The sequence below is a fragment of the Hippocampus guttulatus genome, chromosome 11, assembly GCF_054856545.1.
Source record: "Hippocampus guttulatus isolate MCC_2025c chromosome 11, RoL_Hgut_1.0, whole genome shotgun sequence".
NCBI classification, from domain to species: Eukaryota; Metazoa; Chordata; class Actinopteri; order Syngnathiformes; family Syngnathidae; genus Hippocampus; species Hippocampus guttulatus.
Window position 1 is genome coordinate 16,052,636 of NC_141271.1, and position 23,380 is coordinate 16,076,015.

The following is a 23,380-nucleotide window of genomic DNA, read 5'->3' on the forward strand; positions in this document are numbered from 1 at the left end:
GGTCCCTGTCAAATCGTCCCTTGCTCACAGTCTCCTGTCGGCTCAAGCATTTTTCCTTGTTGGTGCGCCTGAGGCTGTCCCAGTATCTTTTTCATGGATTTCAATTACAGTCACAAGTGCCTGGGAAAAAAAATAAAAAATAAACCACATTGCCTTGATATGATGCCAACCGCAACGAAGAGTGAATTACGTCTCTTTGGTGGGTGCCTCTTAATACCCCATTGTACGTGCATTGGGTGGGTCAGAAGTCCGGATGGTTTTTGAAGACACATTCCCAAATGAAATGAAACCAAGGCACATTGTAGAATTGTCTTTGTGTTGGACTCTTGCATCAATTCTGTTTGGGTCCCACAATGTTATGCGGTCGGGTGTCTTCCAAGTGACAGAACTCCCTGTGCTCCCCCCGCCCCCCACCTCCTCTGTCACCAACACCGTATCTTCATAATGATCACCACCTCAAGAGATGTACTAATGAGCAGATTTATCAGCGCTGTGATGTCTGCATGCGTTATTTTATTCTGTTTTATCTTGCTTCGTCTCCTTTCTACTGTGTGCTTTAAAGCCTTGTCACCCTTTGCCTGTTCTGTTTGCTTGGCGCCAATGGGTTTTGGCATTAATTCATGACCTGTATATCTTTTTTTTAGCTTCTATTACCCTGTTTTTGATACTTGGTGGAACGCATATGCCTTTATAACATACATTATATAACATGGGATAGATGCTTTCGAGTGCTGTGCAAGGGAACTACACTGTGAGTCGCCTGAGTAAGGCAACGCTTCACTCGCTGGATAAGTCAATAGCCATGCAACTGCCGCTGAGGGCATGGCGGTTAATTGATTTGAAAGATTTAGTTCACGATTTTTAATTGGCGGCCTCCAGAGTTCAAAAGCGTGTCTTCACTGACATGCGCTGTTTGCACTAACAACATGGGTGTGAACAGAGAGGTGACTTTTTCAACCACTTGTTAGTGATTATTATTTAAAGGCGCTATTAGCAACGTGGATTGACGTAATGTCATCAAGAAAAAAAATTTAACGTCATTCACATACTGTATGTCGTTTTGCTCACTTCCAGACACCCTCTAAAATATGCGCGCACACACACACACACACCTAAGCTTGGTAAAGCAGCAGTGCACAATTTTAGAATGATCTGTATTTGTATAACGGACATACAAAATACAGAGCACACACGGCTATTTCCATCCCTGAGCGGAAACACATTCAATTCATGTTTATCCTTCCTCTGCACATGTTCAGCTAAACTCTACTGCCTGGTCGAGACACGGTCTATGATCGTGATGAGTGATGGCAGTCGCGGAGTTACAAACACTCTGGTGGATCAAACTGTATAGCGTACTCCACTAAATTCTCTTAATTGAGTTCTGCTCTCTGTGCACTCAGCTCTTAGGATTCCCCTCAACGGTAAGAAAAAAAAAGTGCAGAAAGAACCGCAGATTAGTCCCGCGCTAACTTACTGCGGTGACGGTATGTGATTACACTTGCTACCAGGCAGCCACTGTATCTCCAGCCTTCAGTCTGTCACATGTCTTTTCCAAACACACACATACACCCAACGGGCATCGAGGAAAGGTTTGACTACAACTAGCTGACAAGTATTCATATAAGGTGTGGGCATGTAAGCCTGTCAGTATACACTTAATATTTCCAGAATTGGAGCTGTTAGTCATTTTAATGAGCGTCTTTGCGCGCGTTAGCTTTGAATTGAAAGTTCAACTTGAGCGTCTTTGCTAGCGTTAGCTTTGAATTGAAAGTTCAACTTCAGAATCAGAATCATCTTTATTGGCCAAGTATGTAGAACACACAAGGAATTTGTCTCCGGTATAACACGCTGCATTAGTATCATCGTAAACAACAAAATCATTGAACCATTTTAGAGTGACCAGTAGCAGTATTTGTAGTACAAGAAGAGTGACTACGTCAGTGACTGTTTAAGGAGTTAATGGCTAGAGGGAAGAAGCTGTTTAAGTGTCTACTGGATTTGGTGCGCATGGATCTGTAGCGTCTGCCTGAGGGGAGTAGCTGGAAAAGGTGGTGGGCAGGGTGCGGGGGATCCAGGAGGATTTTCCGTGCCCTTGTCTTGATTCTTGCAGTGTGCAAGTCCTAGCTGTCCGTCCTTGAGCGTCTTTGCTAGTGTTAGCTTAGAATTGAAAGTTCAACTTGAAATCGATTATGTTTAGCGGGCTAAATGAAATAGCAAGTGCTGAACGGAGTAAGTAGTCAGATACTCAGTCATCAGTTTTCCGTTTGCTGTCAAGTGTGCTTGTTGCTGTTATGCAAGTTAACATTGGCAAGCTTTTAGAAACAAAATCTCACGCAAAACACAACCTTCTCATTGATCTTGTATGGTAATGTAACTTTGCACATTTCAATTCACTATTAAAATGTGTGATACGTGAACTGTCTCCTTGAAAATTCATTTGGAGTTGCCTCTTACGAGGCTCTTCACGCATGTGTCCAAGCACACCGTTTGCGAAGGTTCATTTTCAAGCCTATCTGAAAACTTTAAATGGTATCTTTTCGAGGCTTGCGGCTCTTTTCCAAATCCCCCATGTGACGCTTTGTCGAAGTGTCCGAGCTCAAGGTTGTTTTGGAGCGTATTGCTTAACAAATGACGTCAAACTATTGAGCAACGTCCTGCTCAGTTTCTCAAATTGGCTGCTTGCTTTGGCATTGTTTCATTTTTCTTTTTCTTTTTTTTTTTTTTTAAACAAAAAACATTTCAAACTTAGATGAGCAAAGTTGGCTAGAAAGGTCTCATGCACTCCCACTCCTCCACCCAGGCACGTAGACAGCGACACATCCCAAGGCTCAGAGGAGGAAGTGGTAGAATATTTATTCTCTCTTCTTGACCTCAGCTTCTTCTCAACTCACCTGCAATATAAACACCTCGGCCGTCGATTCAGACATTCGCTCGCGTTCATGCACAAAGCATTCTTTGCTAAGGACTCAAAGGATGGAACAAATTCAGAATAAGCAAGCATTTTTTTTTTTTAGCTGTCCTCGATGGCTCGAAGCAGTTCGAAGGAGGGACGGGAGACTAAATGTCCTTAATCGTCTACGACAAATCCAAATGTTCGGAAATCGTGTTTGTTGCCATTGCTGTATTGATGCCGTGATGCTCTGGAATACGTAGCGGATGTCAAATGAGCACTTTATTGGGTTTTGCATCACTGTTCATAATGAAAACTGAAATCCATGCTGCAGTGGCTTCTGAAGATGTTCATTTCCAATATAAACAGATGCATTTTAGACTGTTCAGATGGTTGCTTTGTTTGGAAAGACAGCCCGCATTTGTTTTGTTCAAAATGAATATATACTGTATATATATATTTTTTGGGGCGGGGGGGGGGTGAAATCACAATTACTGGTAGACTGCTGCTACACATTTAAAGTTTTTGGAGGGGGATTGACCGTATTTTCCACACTTAAAGGTGCACTGGATTATGAGGCGCACATTAAATGAATGGCCTATTTTGTCATTTTTTTCATACATTGGGTGCACCGCATTATAAGACGCATCCACTAGCTGGAGCTACGCTCAATGAATCGCCAACAAAACGATCAGATGTCAGTAAAACTTATTTAATAAAGCAGCGACACAGTTCACTTAACCAACACAAGTTATAATATTGAGGCGTTAACGTTGAACTCTCTTGCCGCTGCTCTATTTCCGTGTTCAACTGCGTAACCGATCGCCTTAAGTTTAAACTCTGCGTTGTCAGCATGTCTCGAGCAAGGAGCCATTTTGGGGTGGAAATATTACCGTAATTAACATACACAAGGCGCATCGGATTTTAAGGCGCGCTGTGAGCTTTTAAGAAAATGGACGGCTTTTAGGTGCACCTTTTAGTGCGGAAAATACGGTACTGCGCATTAGACAAAATACTTTGTGATATCTACTTCATGATAAATCTCACACTTTAAAAAGCCCATCTTGTGGGAAAACATAGTTTAGACCTGAAACGGTGAATGTTTGCGAGCTAAGCGTGTTTTCAACTCATCTTGCCCCGTTGCAAACAACCTGAGGCGATCCCCACGCTGCTTCGCTTGAAAGCGCAACCAAAATGGGCTGCCTACACTTGCACACAAGAAGGCGATTAGTTCGGCAGAGAGGGAGGGAGCCTTCCCCGTCTCCGGAAGAAATTAGAACAGCTGGAAATAGCGTCCGACTCAACACAGTCAGCCAACGTTCGTCATCACCTGGGCTTGTGACACGCAGTGTGCAACCAACGTGATTAAGAGTGTCACGTTAGCGCGCTTATTGGCAGAACATCTCTTCACTACAGATACGTCATATGTATGTTTATAGAAAGACAAATGGAATTAGGTTCACATCAGCTGCCACATGCATGTTTGGAAAGCATTTCATAAATCCAAAGGAACGTATAAAAGTTGCAGGAAAAAACACCGGCCCGACATCCGAAACAATGGGAGACGTACGTGAGGAATAGTAGTACGTAGATTGGTGCCAAGTGCATTAACATATCCATCTGGTGTCTGATGCTTCTTTCCTCTTCTAACACTTGAAAAGTGCCTCCTGCCCCCATGACTGGGCTCGAGCAGCCTTTCCAGGACAAGGTCATGTTGTTGGCTCGGGGTTTGAATGGGCCACCTGATCCCAAATGTGCCTGCGGGGGCCTGGCACACCCAACAGTCTGGCAGCCGCCGCGCAGGAGTAGTAACGTGACGTGAAAAATGACTGGATCACAGATCGTCTGTGTGAACCCACACGTGCGTCCCCCAAATTTTCTGAACGCTCTTTCCTACGTTTGTCCTTTCTCGTTTTTGGTCTGGTGACTGTTCAGTTCCGTTGTTCTGTTACTGTGGTCTGATCTTTTCGTTACAAGATGTACCGTATTTTCCGCACTATAAGGCGCACCTCAAAGCATTCCATTTTCTCAAAATCCGATAACGCGCTTTATAATCCGATGCACCTTCGAAACGGATATGGATTTTTTTCGTCTCCACTTTTCTCTGTCTTGGCTCTCGATTCCCAAAAGTCTTTGGCCTCTGTGAGTTTTTGCCTTGGTCTCCGATAGTGTAGCTTATCAATTTTCTGAATGATTAATGTAAGAATGTTTTCCAATGATCCTATACTTAGTATTATTAGGGTCTAGGTGTAAAGATCATAAATTGGTGATGCTCGGATACCGGCAAGAACACCGTTACAGCCTGTGTGCTGTCGGCTGCATTGCCCATTCATCAGAGAGAATAAATGCATACACACAAGGTCTCCCCCTCGCACTCCCTGCTTACCGAGTCTGCTGCTTCATATTTAAGCTGTCCCCCAACGTCGTTATTTAAATCCACTCTGACACAGTGGTTCAAACCGAAAGAAAAGCAGACTGCTTTCATCAGTATTGTGTAATCCTTTCTGTTTCTCCTCCACGTTGGTCTGATTTGTCACACCTCATTCCTTAAACAATGAGTTACCCTCTCACCGTGCCCACTGGGATCTTTTTATATCCGTAGCATTCATTTAGCACGTACTACATCAGGCAAACGTTGCACTGATGCCACAAATCTTTAGTAATGCTCACTCGTCATATGATCATACAAAAATAGTAACGCAACATCCGGTGCCTTCGAGAAATATTGTCATCCTTTAGGGGAAAAAAAAGATAAATGAGGCAGTTCAAATAGAGAAGAGACTCACTGGTTTCTCAACAAATCGGCTCACAGGCGTTTTCCAAGAAAATCTACCTTGCTTATTGCGCTCTTTTCGATAAGTTAAATATTAGCCGTGCGGAAAGATCAGTTGTGCTTTTTCATTGTGCTGCATGGGAAAAAATGTTTTCATTCATCACAAATTGCAGATATGTTGCTCTAAATTAGCCGCCAATATGGCTCCAAAGAAGATGAACACTGCTTGCAACACAATTAGGATGCCCATTCAGATGTACTGTTGCTAAGAAAGAGAATGTTGAATCGCGATCTACCATCTGTATGATTGTAAGAATTATTTTCGTAATATTGAATCCAATTTGTTGGCATAATCCCTAGACACTAGGTAAACAAAGAGAGAAGGAGAAAAAAACCCTGCTTCGAGCTTATAGGAGTTTGTCAGCGGAAGCTAGTGACAGCTAGCTAAGCTGTGTCAAGCCAAGTCCTTGCCGTCCAATGTTAGCCGCGGCTACCTGTGTTCACTTTCTCTGTTGGTCAGTATTCTTAGCCATACGGTGATTAAAATCAACTTTTTTTGTATTATTATGTGGGGAAAACAAATCTGGGTTGAAGCAGAGTCGCAATTCAGAAACTGTTGAAGAGGATGTATGTTGTGCATCAACCACATGTCCTTCCTTGTACCGTGCTCTGCAGCCTTGGGTTGTTGTCATTATTTTTAGATTTTGTTTGTAGTCCCTCCTGGACTGTTTTCACATGGGTTGAAATCCTTAGCTCCTGGTAAGGAAGTGTGCATTTTTGCTAAAATAAAATTAAAAAAACAATTCAGCTCAGCGGTTTGAAAGAAAAAAAATCATTGGAAGTTCTACAAAAGCTCTTTTGCTTTTAAAGGATTAAACCTACAAAGGCTGATTTATTAATTTGATTTCAAGTGGCCAGCCATGAAATTAGCTACAGTATATTGTATCCGCACAATCAAATTAGATCCACTCCAGAAGCTGCATTTTAAACTGTGCTTTTCATGTACAAGTAAACTAATTGAAGTGTTTGTACAGTGTAAGCTCCACGCTAAACACCCACACATCCGTTTTCTATAGTTGTCCAGATTTTTTTTTTAACTTCATGGGCAATTGCTATCCAATGGCAGCCCTCTTAACACAAACAATGTTATCTTTATCAAGAAGTACCGTATTTTCCGCACTATAAGGATCTTCGGAGTATAGGGCGCACCTTCAATGAATAGCCTCTTTTAAAACTGTTTTCATATATAGGGCTCACCGCATTATAAGGCGCATAGAATAGAAGCTACAATAGTGGCTGCAGTTGCGTTAAGCATCCACTAGGTAAAGCTACCCGAAAGGTAATATAATACAAGCTTTATTTGTATGGAGCTTTTACAACCGCTGTAGCAAAGTGCTTTACAGGACATTTAAAAAATTGTGTCCAAGAAATCAGAATATTGATCCGTACAGAAGGCACGTTGGATTATCAGGCACACTGTCGGCTTTTGAGAAAATTAAGTGCGTTTAGGTGCGCCTTATTGTGTGGAAAATACAGTAGCTTTTATGTCCTTTGTTGACATGGATTTCCATGTCCAAGAGGTTTTATCCTTTGATCTCGGCAAATAGCTTTCGTCCCCAAAAATTCTTCTTCTTTTGATTGTGTAAGCTAATTATGTCTCATGTTTTACTCGAATTAAACTCTTCACCATTCAGTCTAAGAGCTTGAAGAAAAACAATGGCCGATTTTGATGTTGTCAAAGAGAATGACATTTAATATCCTTACTGTTGTAGTTATTTGGATTATTTAACAAATCAGACTATTGGCCCGCTGAGGTTGAAAAAACATTAGATAAAGTTGCCATCAAGAGTTATTCCCAGTCAGAGTCGCCAACCCCTCGCGCCCTCGCCCCTCCAGTACATGCTCACAGCGAGTGTTCCATCTCATTAGAAGTGTTTCCTCATGAATCACGTGCCGTCGGGATGAATCGCTTGATTATACATTTTGGTGAGTGCGCCGTTCGAGTGTCTTGACAGCTCCCTCTGTGTATTTATTTTCTTGTCAGAATTAACTGCAATGGGAAGTGCCAGGTGGTGAAGAATAAGTCCTACCTCGCCACTCTCTCCTGCTATTGATTTGATCTCGAGCCCTTCACTTCATTTGCCGCCACATCTGTCTTCCCAAAACACATTGGAAGAAAATATTGTTGAGCCTGGGTTTTGTTCCTCGTGACTCCATGTGACTCAGCGCATTAAGCGTAAATAACTGTTTGACTGTAGGTCACATTTTTCGAGGAGGGCTTGTTCTCTTTACTTTTTGAAAAAGGATGGCTGAGCACAAAGTATCCAGACAGGTCACACTTTTCTTTCATATACTGTAGTAGTAAAGCTTTTAGATATGCACTATGTTTTTGATGGGGAAAAAAAATACATATAGATTGTGACAATGCTGGGTGAACAGAACCCAGACGTCTTGGTAAAATATGATGACACTTCGCTTGGATTCCAAGTTGTGTTATTTCTTCTTTCTGCTGCCTTTCCATGTCTGATCCCCCGAGATTTAAAGGCCGTGTGTATTTGGAGGTGTGATATCGAGCATGGCTGTGGATTTTTTTTTTCCACACTTAGGTGAAATACAATGTTCACTGGCTTTTGGCTCCTCATCCTACATGCACATTTCCTGCAATTACAGACCTTGGGCTGTCAGATATTGTCAACATGTGTTCACGGGATGGCTAACGCTCCCAAATTTTGAAAAGAATAAAATTATAATAATATCACTAACAGCTATGAGTTCGCCTCAGCTATGCAGCACCACGGATGAAGAGTGACAAGTCGGTTTATTGATCAGTCAGTCCGTTTTTCCGAGAGTGGTGGTTGGCCCGTGACAAAGACGGCATCGTGGTGACATTTTCAGCCGTCCCCAGAGGACGTGTCCCCTGACATTGCTGGAACTGGTGACTTTTTCTTCAATAAGCAACTCGAGCTATTGAATTCGGTAAATTGTTACGTAAAATAATCCTGGCTGGTCACTAAAAATAAATTAGATGGGGTTTTTTTTTTTTTTTTTTTTTACAATAGTTGTTCTCGTTACTCGGTTGCTCAGTGTGATTATGTAAAAGACTGCAAATTGCGCAACACAAAATGGTGAAGCCAATGCGATGTCGTTGTGTACAGCATACAGTATATTGTCGCTTGATGCTGCTACGGAAAGTGCGCTTCTGCTTTCTCCCAAATTTCTCAGATTGTGTCAACAAGGTGTATACCGTGACCACACGTTCCGCTCATTTAAAAAAAAAATTGTTAAAGATCTTCTGTTCATGGAAAAAGTGCTCCACCAGTTTTAGGACTTTTGACACATAATCATATTTGGTGTTAGTACCTAACATAAACCAAGGCAACTTCATCAAAGCACTTTTGCTTGCCTTTATTAGCTTGGTAATTTAAAAAAAAATGTTTTTTTTAATTGAGTTTTGGAACAGAGACAATGTGAAACTGGATGGTTTCTTGATTTATTATTTAATGTACTGATTGAAATGGCTTTCTTGCTCCTATGGATCCAGAGTTAATTGAAAAGCCTACTCTGTTTTGACACATTACGGAGGCTGTTGTTATTGGGGTTTTTACTATTTCAAGGGTCTTTTCCACAGTTGGCTTGTTGATTGATGAGAATTTGCATGAAAATAACAGTGTGGTAGTAATGATAATTACAGCAATAATTATGAAAAAGCTAATGGGGTCTCGACGGTCGCATCGCATTACAGTGATGGGGGACGGCGAAGACAGACGGCGATGCTGAATAGCATTCAGTCTCGCGCGTGTTTATTTGCGGCAGGTCACGGCAAGTACATATTGATGTTTGCATGCGCCGGGTGTTGCATGTCAATAAGTGCAATATAAAGTACTGCACATGTCCACGCGTGTGTTGCAGGGGATGATGTATCTGGAGGAGCGTCGGCTGGTCCACAGGGATCTGGCAGCCCGCAACGTCCTGGTGAAATCTCCCAACCATATCAAGATCACCGACTTTGGCTTAGCCCGCTTGCTTGATGTCAATGAGAAGGAATATAATGCAGATGGAGGAAAGGTAAATAACGATAAACGCTTACGTTCGCGCAAGGTAAACAAACAGCTTGGTTGTGTTACTGAGTGACAGATGTCCTTGCTCACCTGTATTCTTGCATGAATGCAAACAATGATAACCTTGAGAGGACGCAGTAATCGGTAACCCTAGGAGATGCTCACAAGACACGCAAAACTAACAATAGAACATTTTCAGCATGATGTCCCTGATCCACTGGTGAAAGGACACTTTGATCCTCTCCTCTTTCATCTATAACTGCTTCAAACAACAGAGTATGCAGAAAAGTGGTTAAGAATGAATGACTGTCTGTGTCTTATGTGTTGTGTTGTATTTCATGTTATTTTGACTTCAGGATGGCGCCGCGAGAGTGGCTGCCTTTACAGAAGCTCCTCTACTTTTTTACTTTCTTCCTTTCATAACTTTGCCGCTGTAAATTGGGAATTTCTCCATTGTGAGACGAATCAAAGTTTTTCTTATTCATACGTATTTATACAAGTGTCACTAGACAGCGTCATGCTGTCCGATCAGGTAGCAAATTTATACGGATGCTTTTTACATGGCAACATTTGGTCTGATGAACACCAAACACCAAATGTGTCTCGTAAAGCACCATGTAATGTTTCCGTTCCACAAAAAATACGACGGTAAAAATCCGAGCACTGTCTGAGAAGAAGACGTATGACTCGGCGAGCTCTCCACCTCTGCTGTAACTCTTAATTTTACATAACCAAACGTGTTCACCGTTTGCCGGTCAAATTCATTGAAAAGCGACAATCCCTGTTGTGCGGGAAGTCATGCGTCACTGTTCTCCCTGACAGATGCCCATTAAATGGATGGCCCTGGAGTGTATTCATTACAGGAAGTTTACTCATCAAAGTGATGTTTGGAGTTACGGTAAGATTGCATGATGTGAGATTTAGATCGCATGTGGGACGACTGTTCAACGAGCGCTAAATTATGTGTTTTATTACGCATTTACTTACGGCTTGTACAGATCCTTCAAAAAAAAGTAAAAAGTATTGTGTTGCCAATGAATAATACATGTGTGATTTGCATGAGTAAAAGATTCACGACACGGTATGGAATACTTCTGGGATTTTTTTTTTCAATTCGTGGAATCATTTCGATGCATCCTGTCAGTTTCTGTGATTCTCTGCATTTTTTGTTAATGTAGATTCTCATGCATTTCAAATAATGCACCGTTTATTTTCTTTCTGTTTCTTTCCTCTATTTTTTCAGGAATGTCCCGTATTTTTCCTTTCTTTGAATTTTATTTTTTTTTAATCAACAATCATCTGATTTCTTTTAGGGGTAACAATTTGGGAGCTGATGACCTTTGGAGGGAAGCCGTACGATGGCATTTCAACCAGAGATATTCCAGAACTACTGGAGAAAGGGGAGCGTCTCCCACAGCCGCCCATCTGCACCATTGACGTCTACATGGTCTTAGTCAAATGTACGTCCTCATTTGGGAAGATTTATGACCACGCGCATGCATTCGTTATGTGCGGAAGGCTGTTTTGTTGTTCAGCCGTTCTGTTAGAGACACAAATCTACCGCAACTTACGAACAGCAACATTCTCGTTCAAAGATGAGCCGCCTCACTTGTATGCACAGACATCAATTCTGAATCTCCTCTTTAGACTGACTTACTCAGCGATCTGTTTCCCACTTGGTCTCGTTTCCTTTGCTGACACTAAATGCCATTGTAGGATTGTTTTGACTAGCACAACTGAATTTGTGAGGTGAAACCAAAAAGTTTGTAAGGCGTGCAACATAATCCACTCGAACTGTCCGTAACCTCACCCCTGCCCTGGCGTCATCCTGGCCAAAAAAAAAAAAAAAAAGCTCTGATTTCATGCCAGTCTCACCTCAGCCTGCAGGCTCTGTTCCTGCCAGTCACCTTGCTTTTTTGTGACACCTTGATCCAGCAGCCACCTGGCAAGCAGGCACGCACTCACAGCGGGATGAGGTCACCGTCACCTATCTGGAGGGTCGTCGCATCGCAATACACACAACTCCGAAGAACATTATAAATGTGCTTCTACATATGCTGAAGCCACTGGCAGGAAAGTCCATCATTTTCCAAGAAAGAAAAAAGCTTTCTACTGTTTTTCATACTTGTATTAGATGGCACGGTTTCCGCATAGAATCCACCTCTTATCTTCCACCGCATATTCTGTCTTGTTGATTAAATGAACTGATGTGGTCGCCGTCTACGGCTTTTCCTTTTGTACCTCAAATGAATCGGAACTGACATTGTCCCCGTAGCAAAAATTTGACATGGTTTGAACCATGTGCATACGTCAACATTAAGATCTCTGCTTTTTAAAAGAGCGATCGGGGTTGGTTGGTGGGGGAGGTTTCCAAGTGCCCACTTCACAGCGAAGTTGTGCCTTCGCCATGTCGGGACTGGAATGTGCAACTAGTGAGCCGCGTTTAAAGGGAACGAAAGGAGACACTTTGATGGGCAATGATTGAAATCGGCCGTGAGCAATCCCACAGCGGTGCAGCCCACCCTCTTGCAGAACTGCCCGCCTGCACTTGTCTGCGATATGACCAATTTTGGGTCCTACCCGTCGCCCCACGTCGTGAAGAATTTACTCCGATCACAAAGATAGCGTCATTACAAGCACGCTCTTTTTAAATAAGGTCCACTTACTACTCGATCAAAATACGTTTTCTGCTTTTTATTTGCAATAAAACATTTCAGCTTCCAGATGCTTTTCTTCCCATACGTGCATTGAAACTGAACATGATTATCCTGCAATTCTTCCAGGCTGGATGATTGACACAGACAGCCGACCCAAGTTCAGAGAACTGGCAGCAGAATTCACCAGGATGGCCCGTGATCCGCAGAGATACCTCGTTATTCAAGTATGTCATCAACACCGTTGGGCCGCACCGCTTCAGTCACAAGTGACGCGCCGAAACTTAATGAACGGAATTAAAATCAAGCGGCATGTTGTTGCTGGGGGAAATGGCAACATACGTTGTGATACTCAACTCAGACGGTATTTTAGCATTAAAAATGTGTCCCCACGTGTATGATACAATGCCATAGGTGACCCTAACCTCATTAGTTGAAGTACTCTCGACCAAGGGTGTCAAACTCATTTTTGTCGCGGGCCACTTTTGACTTACGTCTTCCCTCGGAGGGCCGTTATGACAATGAAACCACAAAAATGTTTCATCGCATTCTCGCATTATTACTTGTAAGGGTAACGAAATTATTGCAAAATCTCAATGTCATGTATTACACACGACAATTTGACATTTCGGTACATTTTTTTTTAGTAAGGAAAATGCACACATGATTTTCTTTCGGAGGGGCCACATTAAAATGATGTAGTGGGCCAGATCCCGGACCTTTAGTTTGACACCTGTGCTCGAGATGGAAGACATATATGCCCAGGATCTGGATTGAGAAGAAGAGAAAAGTGAAAAGTTGCTTTGCAGAGGTGTACTGTCAAGCCAGGTCCCAACAGATCTCCCCTTTTGTCCAGATGATCATTCAGAGCAAAAGGCTACGCGAGACATGCATTATGGGATCTAATCTAGTCAAAGGCTCCATCGTTACAAACGGAGTCGTGATTTTGCACCCACGTTAACTCATTTTAGAGAGCTTGAAGTAATCCCCATGCACTCTTGATAAATATGCATGAATATAATCGAAAGTAAACTCGATACTGACAATGTCCACCAGCCCAACTCCTCCTTTCAACTCTATTCAGCAACTCAAACATGGATGGATTTCAAATATGTATTCTGTCAAGGAGGTCAATATAATTGATTATTCCAAGCTGTTTTTATCACTGAATACCACTTACCTCCGCTGGAAAAATAACCGTAATAAACTTCCCTTCACATCACTATCTATACAGTGGAAAAGTTGTTGGGGAGACCCTTTTAGCTAACACAATGTACTTTTCCTATCCATTCTCTCTCTCTCTATTTATCTATATAATTAGTCCTGCACATTGTACTACAGTAAAACGTTCTGTCATTTCAAAAGGATGACATAATTAATATGTATTTCTTTGGTAAACTGCGTCCGCTTGCTCCCTTTTGTCAAGTTAACAACTGTCGCACTTAATTGCGTTTGGGTCCCCGAGGATCACCGAGGGGGAAATTCTATCAGAGGTAATCATTGTTTTGACGTCGTTAATTCAGCGAGGCTGGAGCTCTTAATCTGAGAACACATTTGAACTCTCGTGACATCTTGACTGGACTCATCGTATCCATTTTTCTTAGGGGGACGACCGAATGAAGCTGCCTAGTCCCAACGATAGCAAGTTCTTTCAAAGTCTCCTGGATGAAGAGGAGCTGGAAGACCTGATGGATGCTGAGGAGTATGTGGTGCCCCACTCCCTCAATATCCCACCTCTGACGTACACTTCGCAAACACTCATGGACCCCAGCAAGGTATTGCATCCAATCACCTTCAAACAGAGGGAATTTTTTTTATTGACAGGGAAGAAAGGCTGTGGGCGAACTGAATATACAGTGGTACCTCTACTTACTAAATTAATTGGTTCTGGAAGAAATTTCTGAACTTGAAAATTTTGGAAGTAGAGACGCGTTTTCCATGTAAATGCCCTAATCTGTTCCAAGCCCCTCACCAAAATTCAGACATAAAAGTTTTCTAAAGCGTAAAAATGCATCAAAATATGTAACAAATACATGTTACAATTAGATTATTGCACAATAAATGACAATTGTGTATAATGTAAAAAACTGAATAAAGAATAAAAATGATCGTCATTTCACTTTTAACTGCATTGTCATCGTTTTTTGCCCCCTTTAGTTCATGTTCTCTCTCAGGGGCCCTCTTAGCCAATGGGATGCCAGGATGATGCTGGGTAATAGCCAATGGCAGAGCAGCTATAATTATGTTGTGTTCAGGAAACTCGAGCTGCGAGTAGTGTCTTGAAATTTCTTTGGTACCAAGAGGCAATATTTTCCCGTCGAGGTGTTCGGTAACTTGAAAAGTTCTTATGAAGAGATGCTCTTAAGTAGAGGTAGCTCTGTCATTATACTCATAGGCATGTTTCTCCAGGTATTGATTTATGGGTGTATAAAGTTTTTAGGCAAACTTTGAAGCTGAAATTGAAAAGAGGAAAGGGAGAAAATGAGAACTTGTGCGGGACAGATAGATTAGAGCACAGCACAAACACAGGAGTTTCCTCTCATAACTGCAGGCAGACCACACGTCGCGATCCGTCCGCGAGAAGGAAATAATCTTGCTTGTGTTTAACTGCTTGCCGAGTATAGCGCCCTCTCAACGCCGTTTGCCTCTTGTGTAATTTTAAAAGATACTTTAGATTGCCTTCTGTCCATGAAAATGTTTTTCTCATGTTGTGCAGAAGTGTTATGGGTGACTCGGGAGAATGAAAAATAAATTGCGTTTCAAACAGATTAGAGATAGTACAGGAAATACTGTCAGGGATGCAATGAGGCAAAACAACTGAAGAAAAAAACCAAGCTGAATAATGGAAGACAGAAATCAGCCTTACCTGCTCCTGGATACGTTTAAGACTTTGTGCTTTGTTGTGTTATTTAATTAAGTGCTATTGTTTGGCATTGCTTGTCTCCAATGATGGTTTAGTTTTCTACTCAAACAATACATTCCTGCTGAACATTTTTTTTTTGTCACAATTTATTTCATCTAAAATTCTTTCTCGTGAATCCTTTCCTATTTTCTCTCAAAACCAGTTTTGCTACCAGGATCCAAATTTTAGCCGGCAGGACACAATAGCCACCCTCCCAAGAGGAGTCTCGGTTCCGCCCGTGAGTGGCGCCTGCCTCGTTTCCCAGGACCTGGCCCCGGCAGGGCAGACTGGTGGTGGATTTGTCCGCGCCAAACAGGAGGATCCGAGATGTAACGGCACTTTAAGGAAGCAGGCCTCCCCGAGATCAAGCCTCCTTGTGGCTGGATCAGCACTTTCTACAGGACAAGGTAATACAGAGTGGGACTTGATCATATTTTGTGTGTCTGAGTCATTTAAACCTTCCATCATCTTTTTTTTTGTGTGTGTGTGCTTCAATAGGCGCGTGTGAGGACTGCAGCGGACAGCGTTACAGTGCGGACCCGACTGCTCTCCTTGCCGAACGAGGAGCCAAGGGGGAGAAGGAGCAGGATCCATACGCCACGGCCATGAGAGAGAGGAAGAGTTCAGGTTAATTTCACAGTAATGCGTAAACACACTTCCAGATCAGTTTTGGATTCCGCACCCAAAAAAAAGCCGTCAGAACTATTTCAACATATTGCCCATATTTAGTCACACTGTATCCTGCCGGAGTATCTAACTCGCAATTGTTTTGACTTACAGCAAAGATTAACGTATTTTCCGCACTAGAAGGCTTCGAAGTACAAGGCGCACCTTCAATGAGTTGGCTATTTGAAAACTGTTTTCACATATAAGGCGCATAGAATCAAAGCTATAATAGTGGCTGCAGTTGCATTGTGCATCCACTAGATGGAACTGAACTAAAGGAATACAATACAATACAGCTTTATTCATGTCGAGCTTTCACAACCGCTGTAGCAAAGCGCTTTACAGAACATTTGAAACACTCAGTCCAAGAAATCTGAATATCCATCCATCCATCCATTTTCCGAACCGCTTGATCCTCACTAGGGTCGCGGGGGGTGCTGGAGCCTATCCCAGCTGTCTTCGGGCAGTAGGCGGGGGACACCCTGAATCGGTTGCCAGCCAATCGCAGAAATCTGAATATTGATCCATATTTAAGGCACATCAGATTATAAGGTGCTCTGTCGGCTTTCGAATTAATTGAATGCTTTTAGGTGCGCCATATAGTGCAGAAAATACGGTCACTGAGATGATAAAAATAGATGCAAACCCCTGTAAATCCTCTTCCTGTTTTCAGAGCACATCAACGCTGTTGAGGAAAACCCTTTCATTGCACGTCGCAAAAACGGAGAAGCCCACGCAGTGGTTGACGGGGGAGGCTGCCGCACTCTGCGCATGGCCGGAGCCGTTGCCGCGGCCGCTTCTGCCGCTGCCGCCTCCGGCAGCCACTCCGCCCACAGGAACGATGAGTATGTCAACGAGCCGCTTTACCTGAATACCTTCCTTAACACCGGGGACAAAAACGGATTAGCTACGGCCGTCTCCTTCTCCGTACCGGGGACTTCGACTGCCCAAACGGTATCACAGACGGTTAGCAAATCAACATCAAGCCACGCAGTCCCCACCTCCGGATACGTGCTGGCCCCTGGCCACCTCCCCCACCCGGCGTATCCATCCCACACCCTGCATCCGGGGCATTCGGGACATGCTCTGCACTCAGGCATTACCGGCGGCGCCGTCATGTTCGATAAGAAAGGCAAGAAGGCTGCTTTTGACAATCCTGAATACTGGCAGCACAGTCTCCCTCCGAAAAGCACTCTGCACAACCCGGAGTACCTGCAGGACTGCAGCACACGCTTCTTCTACAGGCAGAATGGACGCATCCGCCCTGCCGTTGCTGAAAACCAGGAATACTTGTCGGAGGCGGCCATGAAAGCCGGCAACATGTTACCGCCCCCTCCCTACAGACAGAGGAACACTGTGGTGTAGTCACCCACCTGTAGCACGCAAAAAGAGGGCCGAAGCCGTGGAAAAGAACGAACCTGGCGCTACCCTCACATTCTCAAACTGGATTCTTCTTAAACCTGGTGTGAACGCCACCGTGATTTCATCCTGGCTCAAAGCCTTGGCATGTCCCGAGAGTGCTACATTAGCAGTATGACAAAATGTCTCTAGTTCTTTTCTTTCACTCAATCCCTATGTTCTCTTTTCTTTTATTTCAAGCGCAACAAGGCCAGCCCTTACTGCAGTAGGTCCGGAGACACAAAAGTAATCTGTAATTAAGAATATGGATTTGTTATGGAGGACACGATCCAAATCCAGTGGATAGCCCAAAGAGAGGATTATTGCCATGACTGATTCATTACACTTCTACTTTCATAATCACAAGCTAATAATCCCCGTCGCCTTTTGTGACTACTTCCCACGGAGCTGAACTCATCTCGTGGCAGCAAGCACACATTGGCATTGCTTGTGAGTAGCCCGCAAAAGTGATGCAAGCCCGCAGAGTTGTCGTGACTTGCCAGCAAAAAATAAATAAGCTGCAGTCATGCTGAAGCCCAGATGTTGCAAACCCACACACTTCTTTCACATGTTGCTGCACCACTCATGGATTTCAAATATTTATCACAAGCAGTATTGATCTTCACAGCCTTGACATGCCAATAAAATCTCCAAACATGAATTCAGAACTAAGCGCATTCACATATGCGTTGCCACCTAAAACGGATTCTCCAAGAGAAGGGCCGTTAACCTTCAAGTCAAGTCAACTGTATTTACAGAGCACTTTCAAACAGCCATCGCTGCATACAAAGTGCTGTACATGGAGCAATTTAACATGCACAATAAACAGTAAGACAAATCGGTAATAAAGACGGTAGAAAGCACCAAACAGAATGAATACACAGTGTTCCGATACAATCTTCTGCAATGACGTACTGTAGGTGCCGTGCGCAGAAATCGTCACTATGAAAAAAATCTCGGTGCCATTTTGTGGAAAGTAAACTTAAAGTCTGGTGGAGAGATTCGAGAAGATTACTGGCATGGCTCAAATGTGAACGTGTACAAGGTAACCTTTTCCACAATCTTGTTTTCCTTCTTGTTCTCATGCCTTTCGGCCTTGGAAAATATTGAAGATAGGACCCCAAATGTTCTGTTCTACTTTTTCTAGCTCCAAAGAAAGGCCGAGTCCATATTTTCTATTCAAAGTTTTTCATGTAAATGTGTGTGACATGGGGATGTTATTTGCTCTGCGAATTATACAAGCCAATTTTTGCCATCCGCGATACAGTGTTATTGCCCCTCGTGTGTGTGTGAAAGTACATCAGTGACAGTAGTTGAGAGTCAGCAAAAGGCTCCCTAATGGATCTCAATGGAAAGAAAAGCCGATCTTATGGAAGACAAAACCAGTGGGGGCACTCTTGCAGCTAAGTGGCTTTTAGCTTTTTCAATGCTACTTCATTCACATTTCCTTGTTGTTCCGGCGGGAAATTGTGTTCCCCGACATCTCACCCACTCCAAAAACCCTCGACAACAGCCAATAGGTTGTTGTCACGGCGAGTGTGAGGCTAGCGTATTAGCATTCTAGAAACGTGACCTCACCACTGCATCGGTGTCACGAAAGCTCGGCAGTATTATGGCGCAACAACTTTGTGTTGATCACAAGTGTCATTCGTCTGTTTTACCTTTCAGGTGTAGAAATATGTGTAGCAAATACTGCTTGACGAAGTGACAGCTGAAACACTTTCAAATGTCCAAAAACTGTAACATTTCAAAACCAGAATATGTTCAAAATGTCACACACACAAAAAAAGAAACAGGCCGAACTGTCACATCATAAGATTTCACTTTACTTTAGCAGGCAAGCGCTTCGTAAGATGTTTGTCAAAACATTGCACAAACTGTTAAAAAAATTGTATGATGGCAGCAGGCTAATTCAATTTCCAGTATATCTGACAGGACCGTCATCCCAGAACGGATTGCGTTCCACTTTAAAGGTTCCACTGTAATCCAGAAACGGTGCAAGGGGCTAACCGTCAGTTTTAAGATGAAGACGCTTGTTAAATGTGAAGTTTGGCTCATAGTCACATCGTTGGTTTACAGCAGGAACCTCCTTTCAGCTCCGCTCATCTGCTAATTCCGATTTACGGTCATTTTTATGATATACACCTACACTGTACTTTCGATGTGAGGAAGGACAATTTGTATACGGGGGAATGTTTTTGTTTCCAGTTCATAGCATATAAGCACGCAATAAAAAATCGGCAGCACCGCGGTTACATTTTGTATTTTGATTAAACTCATACACTGTTAAAGAAACAGTTTGTTTTCATATTGACTGAGCTTTCACCTGTGTCAAGGCCTGAAGCCGCCATTTCCATGGTACTTATAAACGGTTCATGTCTGACTTCAGGAAAATAGATGTTACAGTGCTCTTTTTATTTTTAGTGTATCCAATTTATTTCGATCCATCTCCCGGGTCCCGATAGAGCGTCACGGTCATTTCATTTGCAAATTTTTGCCAGAAAAACTACAGATAAAAAGAATTTACAGCGACCGTATACGATTGATGTTGAACTACTAGTAAAACACGACATTGAAAATTGTTTACCTCACCTCTCTTGACGTACTGTATCTACTGATTAACAAGATGGGATCTTTTAATGTTCTGGAAAGGGTTTTGATTTTTATTTTAGGTGCTGAGTTGATATTGTATCCGTCATGACTGTATGCTCTTATCTGGAAGAAAATTCAGCACTCATTGAAGTGAAAGAAATGATCTCAGTCACTCTAACTGCCTGTGAATGAGGACCTTGGATGGTTTATCTCCTGGAGTGGGGAAAAGTTTGACTTTTATCTAGTTCTTATTTCTATCGTTTGATTCTTCGTATCACAAGGACGGTCTCCCTTTTTTTTGCTTCCACACAAAGATATAGAAATGGTCTGAATGGAAGAACTGGAAATGCACATACTGTACTACTTCTGCGAGATGGTCACTTAAAATCGCTCAGCTCGGACTAGTCGCTGTCAGTGCGCCATAAAAATTCAAAAGAACTGTTGACTTTATTTAGTTTGTTTGTTTGTTTACAAGAACACTCTGTGCGTATGTAAGATACTGTATCCAATATGTGTGTACCTGCCACGTGTGATTTCTAAGTGTGCATTCATACAATGCAAAAGGGGACATTTGCCCAAGCACACTTTTAATAATTACACTCATGTGCTCTTGTAAAGTTCCTCAACAGTTTTGTGATAACCTAACTCCAAATATTTTGGATCGTGTTTCGATCATCACTCCCTGTTGAATTAAAAACACATTGGTAGTATTTTCTTAGGTGGCAGCTCTACAGATGGCAACAATGCGCCTTTTTCAAGCTGAGGATTTTGTCTTTATTTCTTTTTGCATTGTTGCATTTGCGAGACAATTTTTATTTATTTATTTTTTTGTTTGTTTTGCAGGGGCCTTTTGTGTAAATAGCTATAAAGTATTCATGCATATACAGTATATGTGTACATATTACAAAAGCCTCATTCGACCAATTTTTAAAATGCTTGCAGGGTCTCTTGTTAGCCCATCCTGTGATCGTGGGATTGTACTTTTAGCACAACTTGGTGAACTGTGACCTCCGCTCTTGCTCACTTGCAGTTTTTATATCATTATTATTATTATTATAATTATTATTATTATTATTGTATGTACAGTATAGTCACATATTTGTCATAGTTCACTCATTAGTATTCACCTCTCTGATATTTTGTACCGTTTTAAGATGCCCTTGCAATACTAATAGATATCATATATAAAGTCTCACTTTTCTCAACGCTTTCGTTCGACGCGCTGGTATTTGAGGTTTGATTTCCGGGGCTAATTTAAAATCCGACTTCAGTCATTGTTTTATTTTCAGTGATGAGTACATTTGGGTGCAATACGGTCGCAATACAATGGCACAACCCCCGAGGGGCATTTCGTGATTCCCCCAAAAAACCAAACGTCATATCGATGGAATTTGGTCTTTAAAAAAATACTGTTTGGGCTTGACCAATAGTTGCAACTGAGAAGAAGCTGAATGAATGGTGCGCTACAAATTGGGGCACCGAGGTTTACTGAGCTCATCATTGGTTTGAGAGTCATGTCATCATTTCCCAACCTATCAGGAGGGTTATCATTTCAAGACCGTTTCATGGGTGCACAATTTTCCAATCTGAATGAAGCACAACCTGTGTTGTAAATAGAGGCTGTGCGTGAAGAAGGAGATGGGTAGTGCTTTTTCACAATACAGGTACACTGTAAGATAATGACTACTGAGATGATGTTTAAATGTCCTTAGGGAGAGAAGGAGTGTGGGTGTGTGGCTATCCATTTTGTTTTAATTAAATGTCTGATATGGCAAGCTTACTACTGTTGGTACTACTTTTATTTGAAAGTGTATTAATATTTGCACAGGTTATTTTGGCAGCAAACCCAACTTAATGTAAACTATAGTACCGTGTCCATTTACAGCTCATTGAAGTTCAGCAGTTCTCAATAAATAATTTGTAAAGAACTCTATCATGAGAACTATGAATCTGTTTTTCATGTTTTAAAAAATAAATACATAAATAAATGCAATGACCGGGAAATACTCTACAGGGCAGAAACTGTTTCATTTCACTGGTTCATTGGTAAATTTCCGTAAAAATAACAAGTAAAGATGTACCCCTCTGTTTTGTTACATGGATCTGTCGAAAGTATATTTTTAATTCAATACAAATAAAGAGCATTCAATATTTAAAAATGGACTGTGCTCATGTCATTTTTGGGTTAGAAATTTTGACCAACTATTTTTGAAATTGACCCTCAGGATTGTACACTGGGGCCAGCATGGTTTTGTGAGAAAATTGGATACCCAGAAAATCTTAGAACTGCTTAACCTTTGCCCAGAGCAATTGCATATGTTCATGACGATTCTGGTGGAGTCAGTACAAGAATAACAGACGTTCCCAAAATAACTGAGGTTAATCCTGCTTGAGGCGTGTCAGACTGGGTGTCTGTAATTTTGGCACATTGGTGCAAGAAGGCATATTTTTTTAAAAGGGCAGTTTGCGTCATTGTGGGTGTGAACACAGCCAATTCCTTTCCCCGCTTGTTCCGTTTAAATGTGGCTCTTGACTCGCGAGTCTTGAGCCGGGAATCTTAAACCGCAAATTTTGAGTCGCGAATCCTGAACCGCGAATTGCGTACTGCTAATCTTGAGTAGTGAAATCTGAAGCGCGAAGCCCAAACTGCGAAATCTGGACCGCGAACCCTGAACCGCAAAATTCCGAACCGCGAATCTTGACTCGTGAGTCTTGAACCATGAGTTTTGACCCGAAACCTGAACTAGGAATCCCGAACCGCCAATCCAGATTTCGCAGTTCAGGATTCGCAGCTGAGGGTTCGCGGTGTAGATTTTGCGGTTCAACATTTACGGTTCAGGATTCGCGGTTCATATTTTGTGGTACAGGATTCACGGTTCACGATTCGCGGTTCACGATTGATGGTTCAGGATTCACAGGTCAGGTTTCGCGAATCAAGATTTGCGGTTCGGCATTTGCAATTCAAGATTCGCGGCTCAAGATTCGCGAGTCTGAGTCGCGAATGTTGATCAAGATAAGCCACTCCTCCTTCAAACTTTCTCTAACATCAATCATAACAAAGTGCCTAGATTTTTATCAGATGTGAAGAATGATGTGCATCGTTGCATGCAAATGACCTGAAGTGTCTTTGGGCGAATCGATTGACTGACACATCTACGCAAAAGGCGGGGCTAACGTTGAGAGAGAGTCTGCCGCAACACCGTCTACGGTGCAGCAAGCTCATTTTAATTTCATCACATTTCCATCCGCGACCATTCCAATAGGTGACAATGGAAATATGGAATGAGCACGAGGCAACCAAATGCAGTTTGAGACAACTGTCCCCATAGGGAGTGAGTGATGGACCATTTCCAGTGTGAATCTGTCACAAGAGTAAAACATTCGTCATTTTCGAGCAACAAAACTGAATACCAAAGGAATCTTATAAATTTGAAATAGACGTGT

At 42.4% G+C, this 23,380-nt stretch overlaps 1 protein-coding gene across 3 annotated transcripts in view; it reads left to right on the forward strand.

The window, feature by feature from the left end:
* Positions 1–22,099, forward strand: part of erbb4b (erb-b2 receptor tyrosine kinase 4b) — a 160,889-nt gene extending 138,790 nt beyond the window's left edge. For all 3 annotated transcript variants that reach the window (XM_086123239.1, XM_086123240.1, XM_086123241.1), the window contains exons 21-28: positions 9,576–9,731; positions 10,547–10,622; positions 11,038–11,184; positions 12,508–12,605; positions 13,983–14,153; positions 15,444–15,687; positions 15,779–15,907; positions 16,620–22,099. In XM_086123239.1, the coding sequence (XP_085979365.1) occupies positions 9,576–9,731; positions 10,547–10,622; positions 11,038–11,184; positions 12,508–12,605; positions 13,983–14,153; positions 15,444–15,687; positions 15,779–15,907; positions 16,620–17,311 (1,713 nt within the window). In that variant the 3' untranslated portion in view covers positions 17,312–22,099. The remainder of the gene's footprint in view (positions 1–9,575; positions 9,732–10,546; positions 10,623–11,037; positions 11,185–12,507; positions 12,606–13,982; positions 14,154–15,443; positions 15,688–15,778; positions 15,908–16,619) is intronic.
* Positions 22,100–23,380: the final 1,281 nt, after the last annotated feature.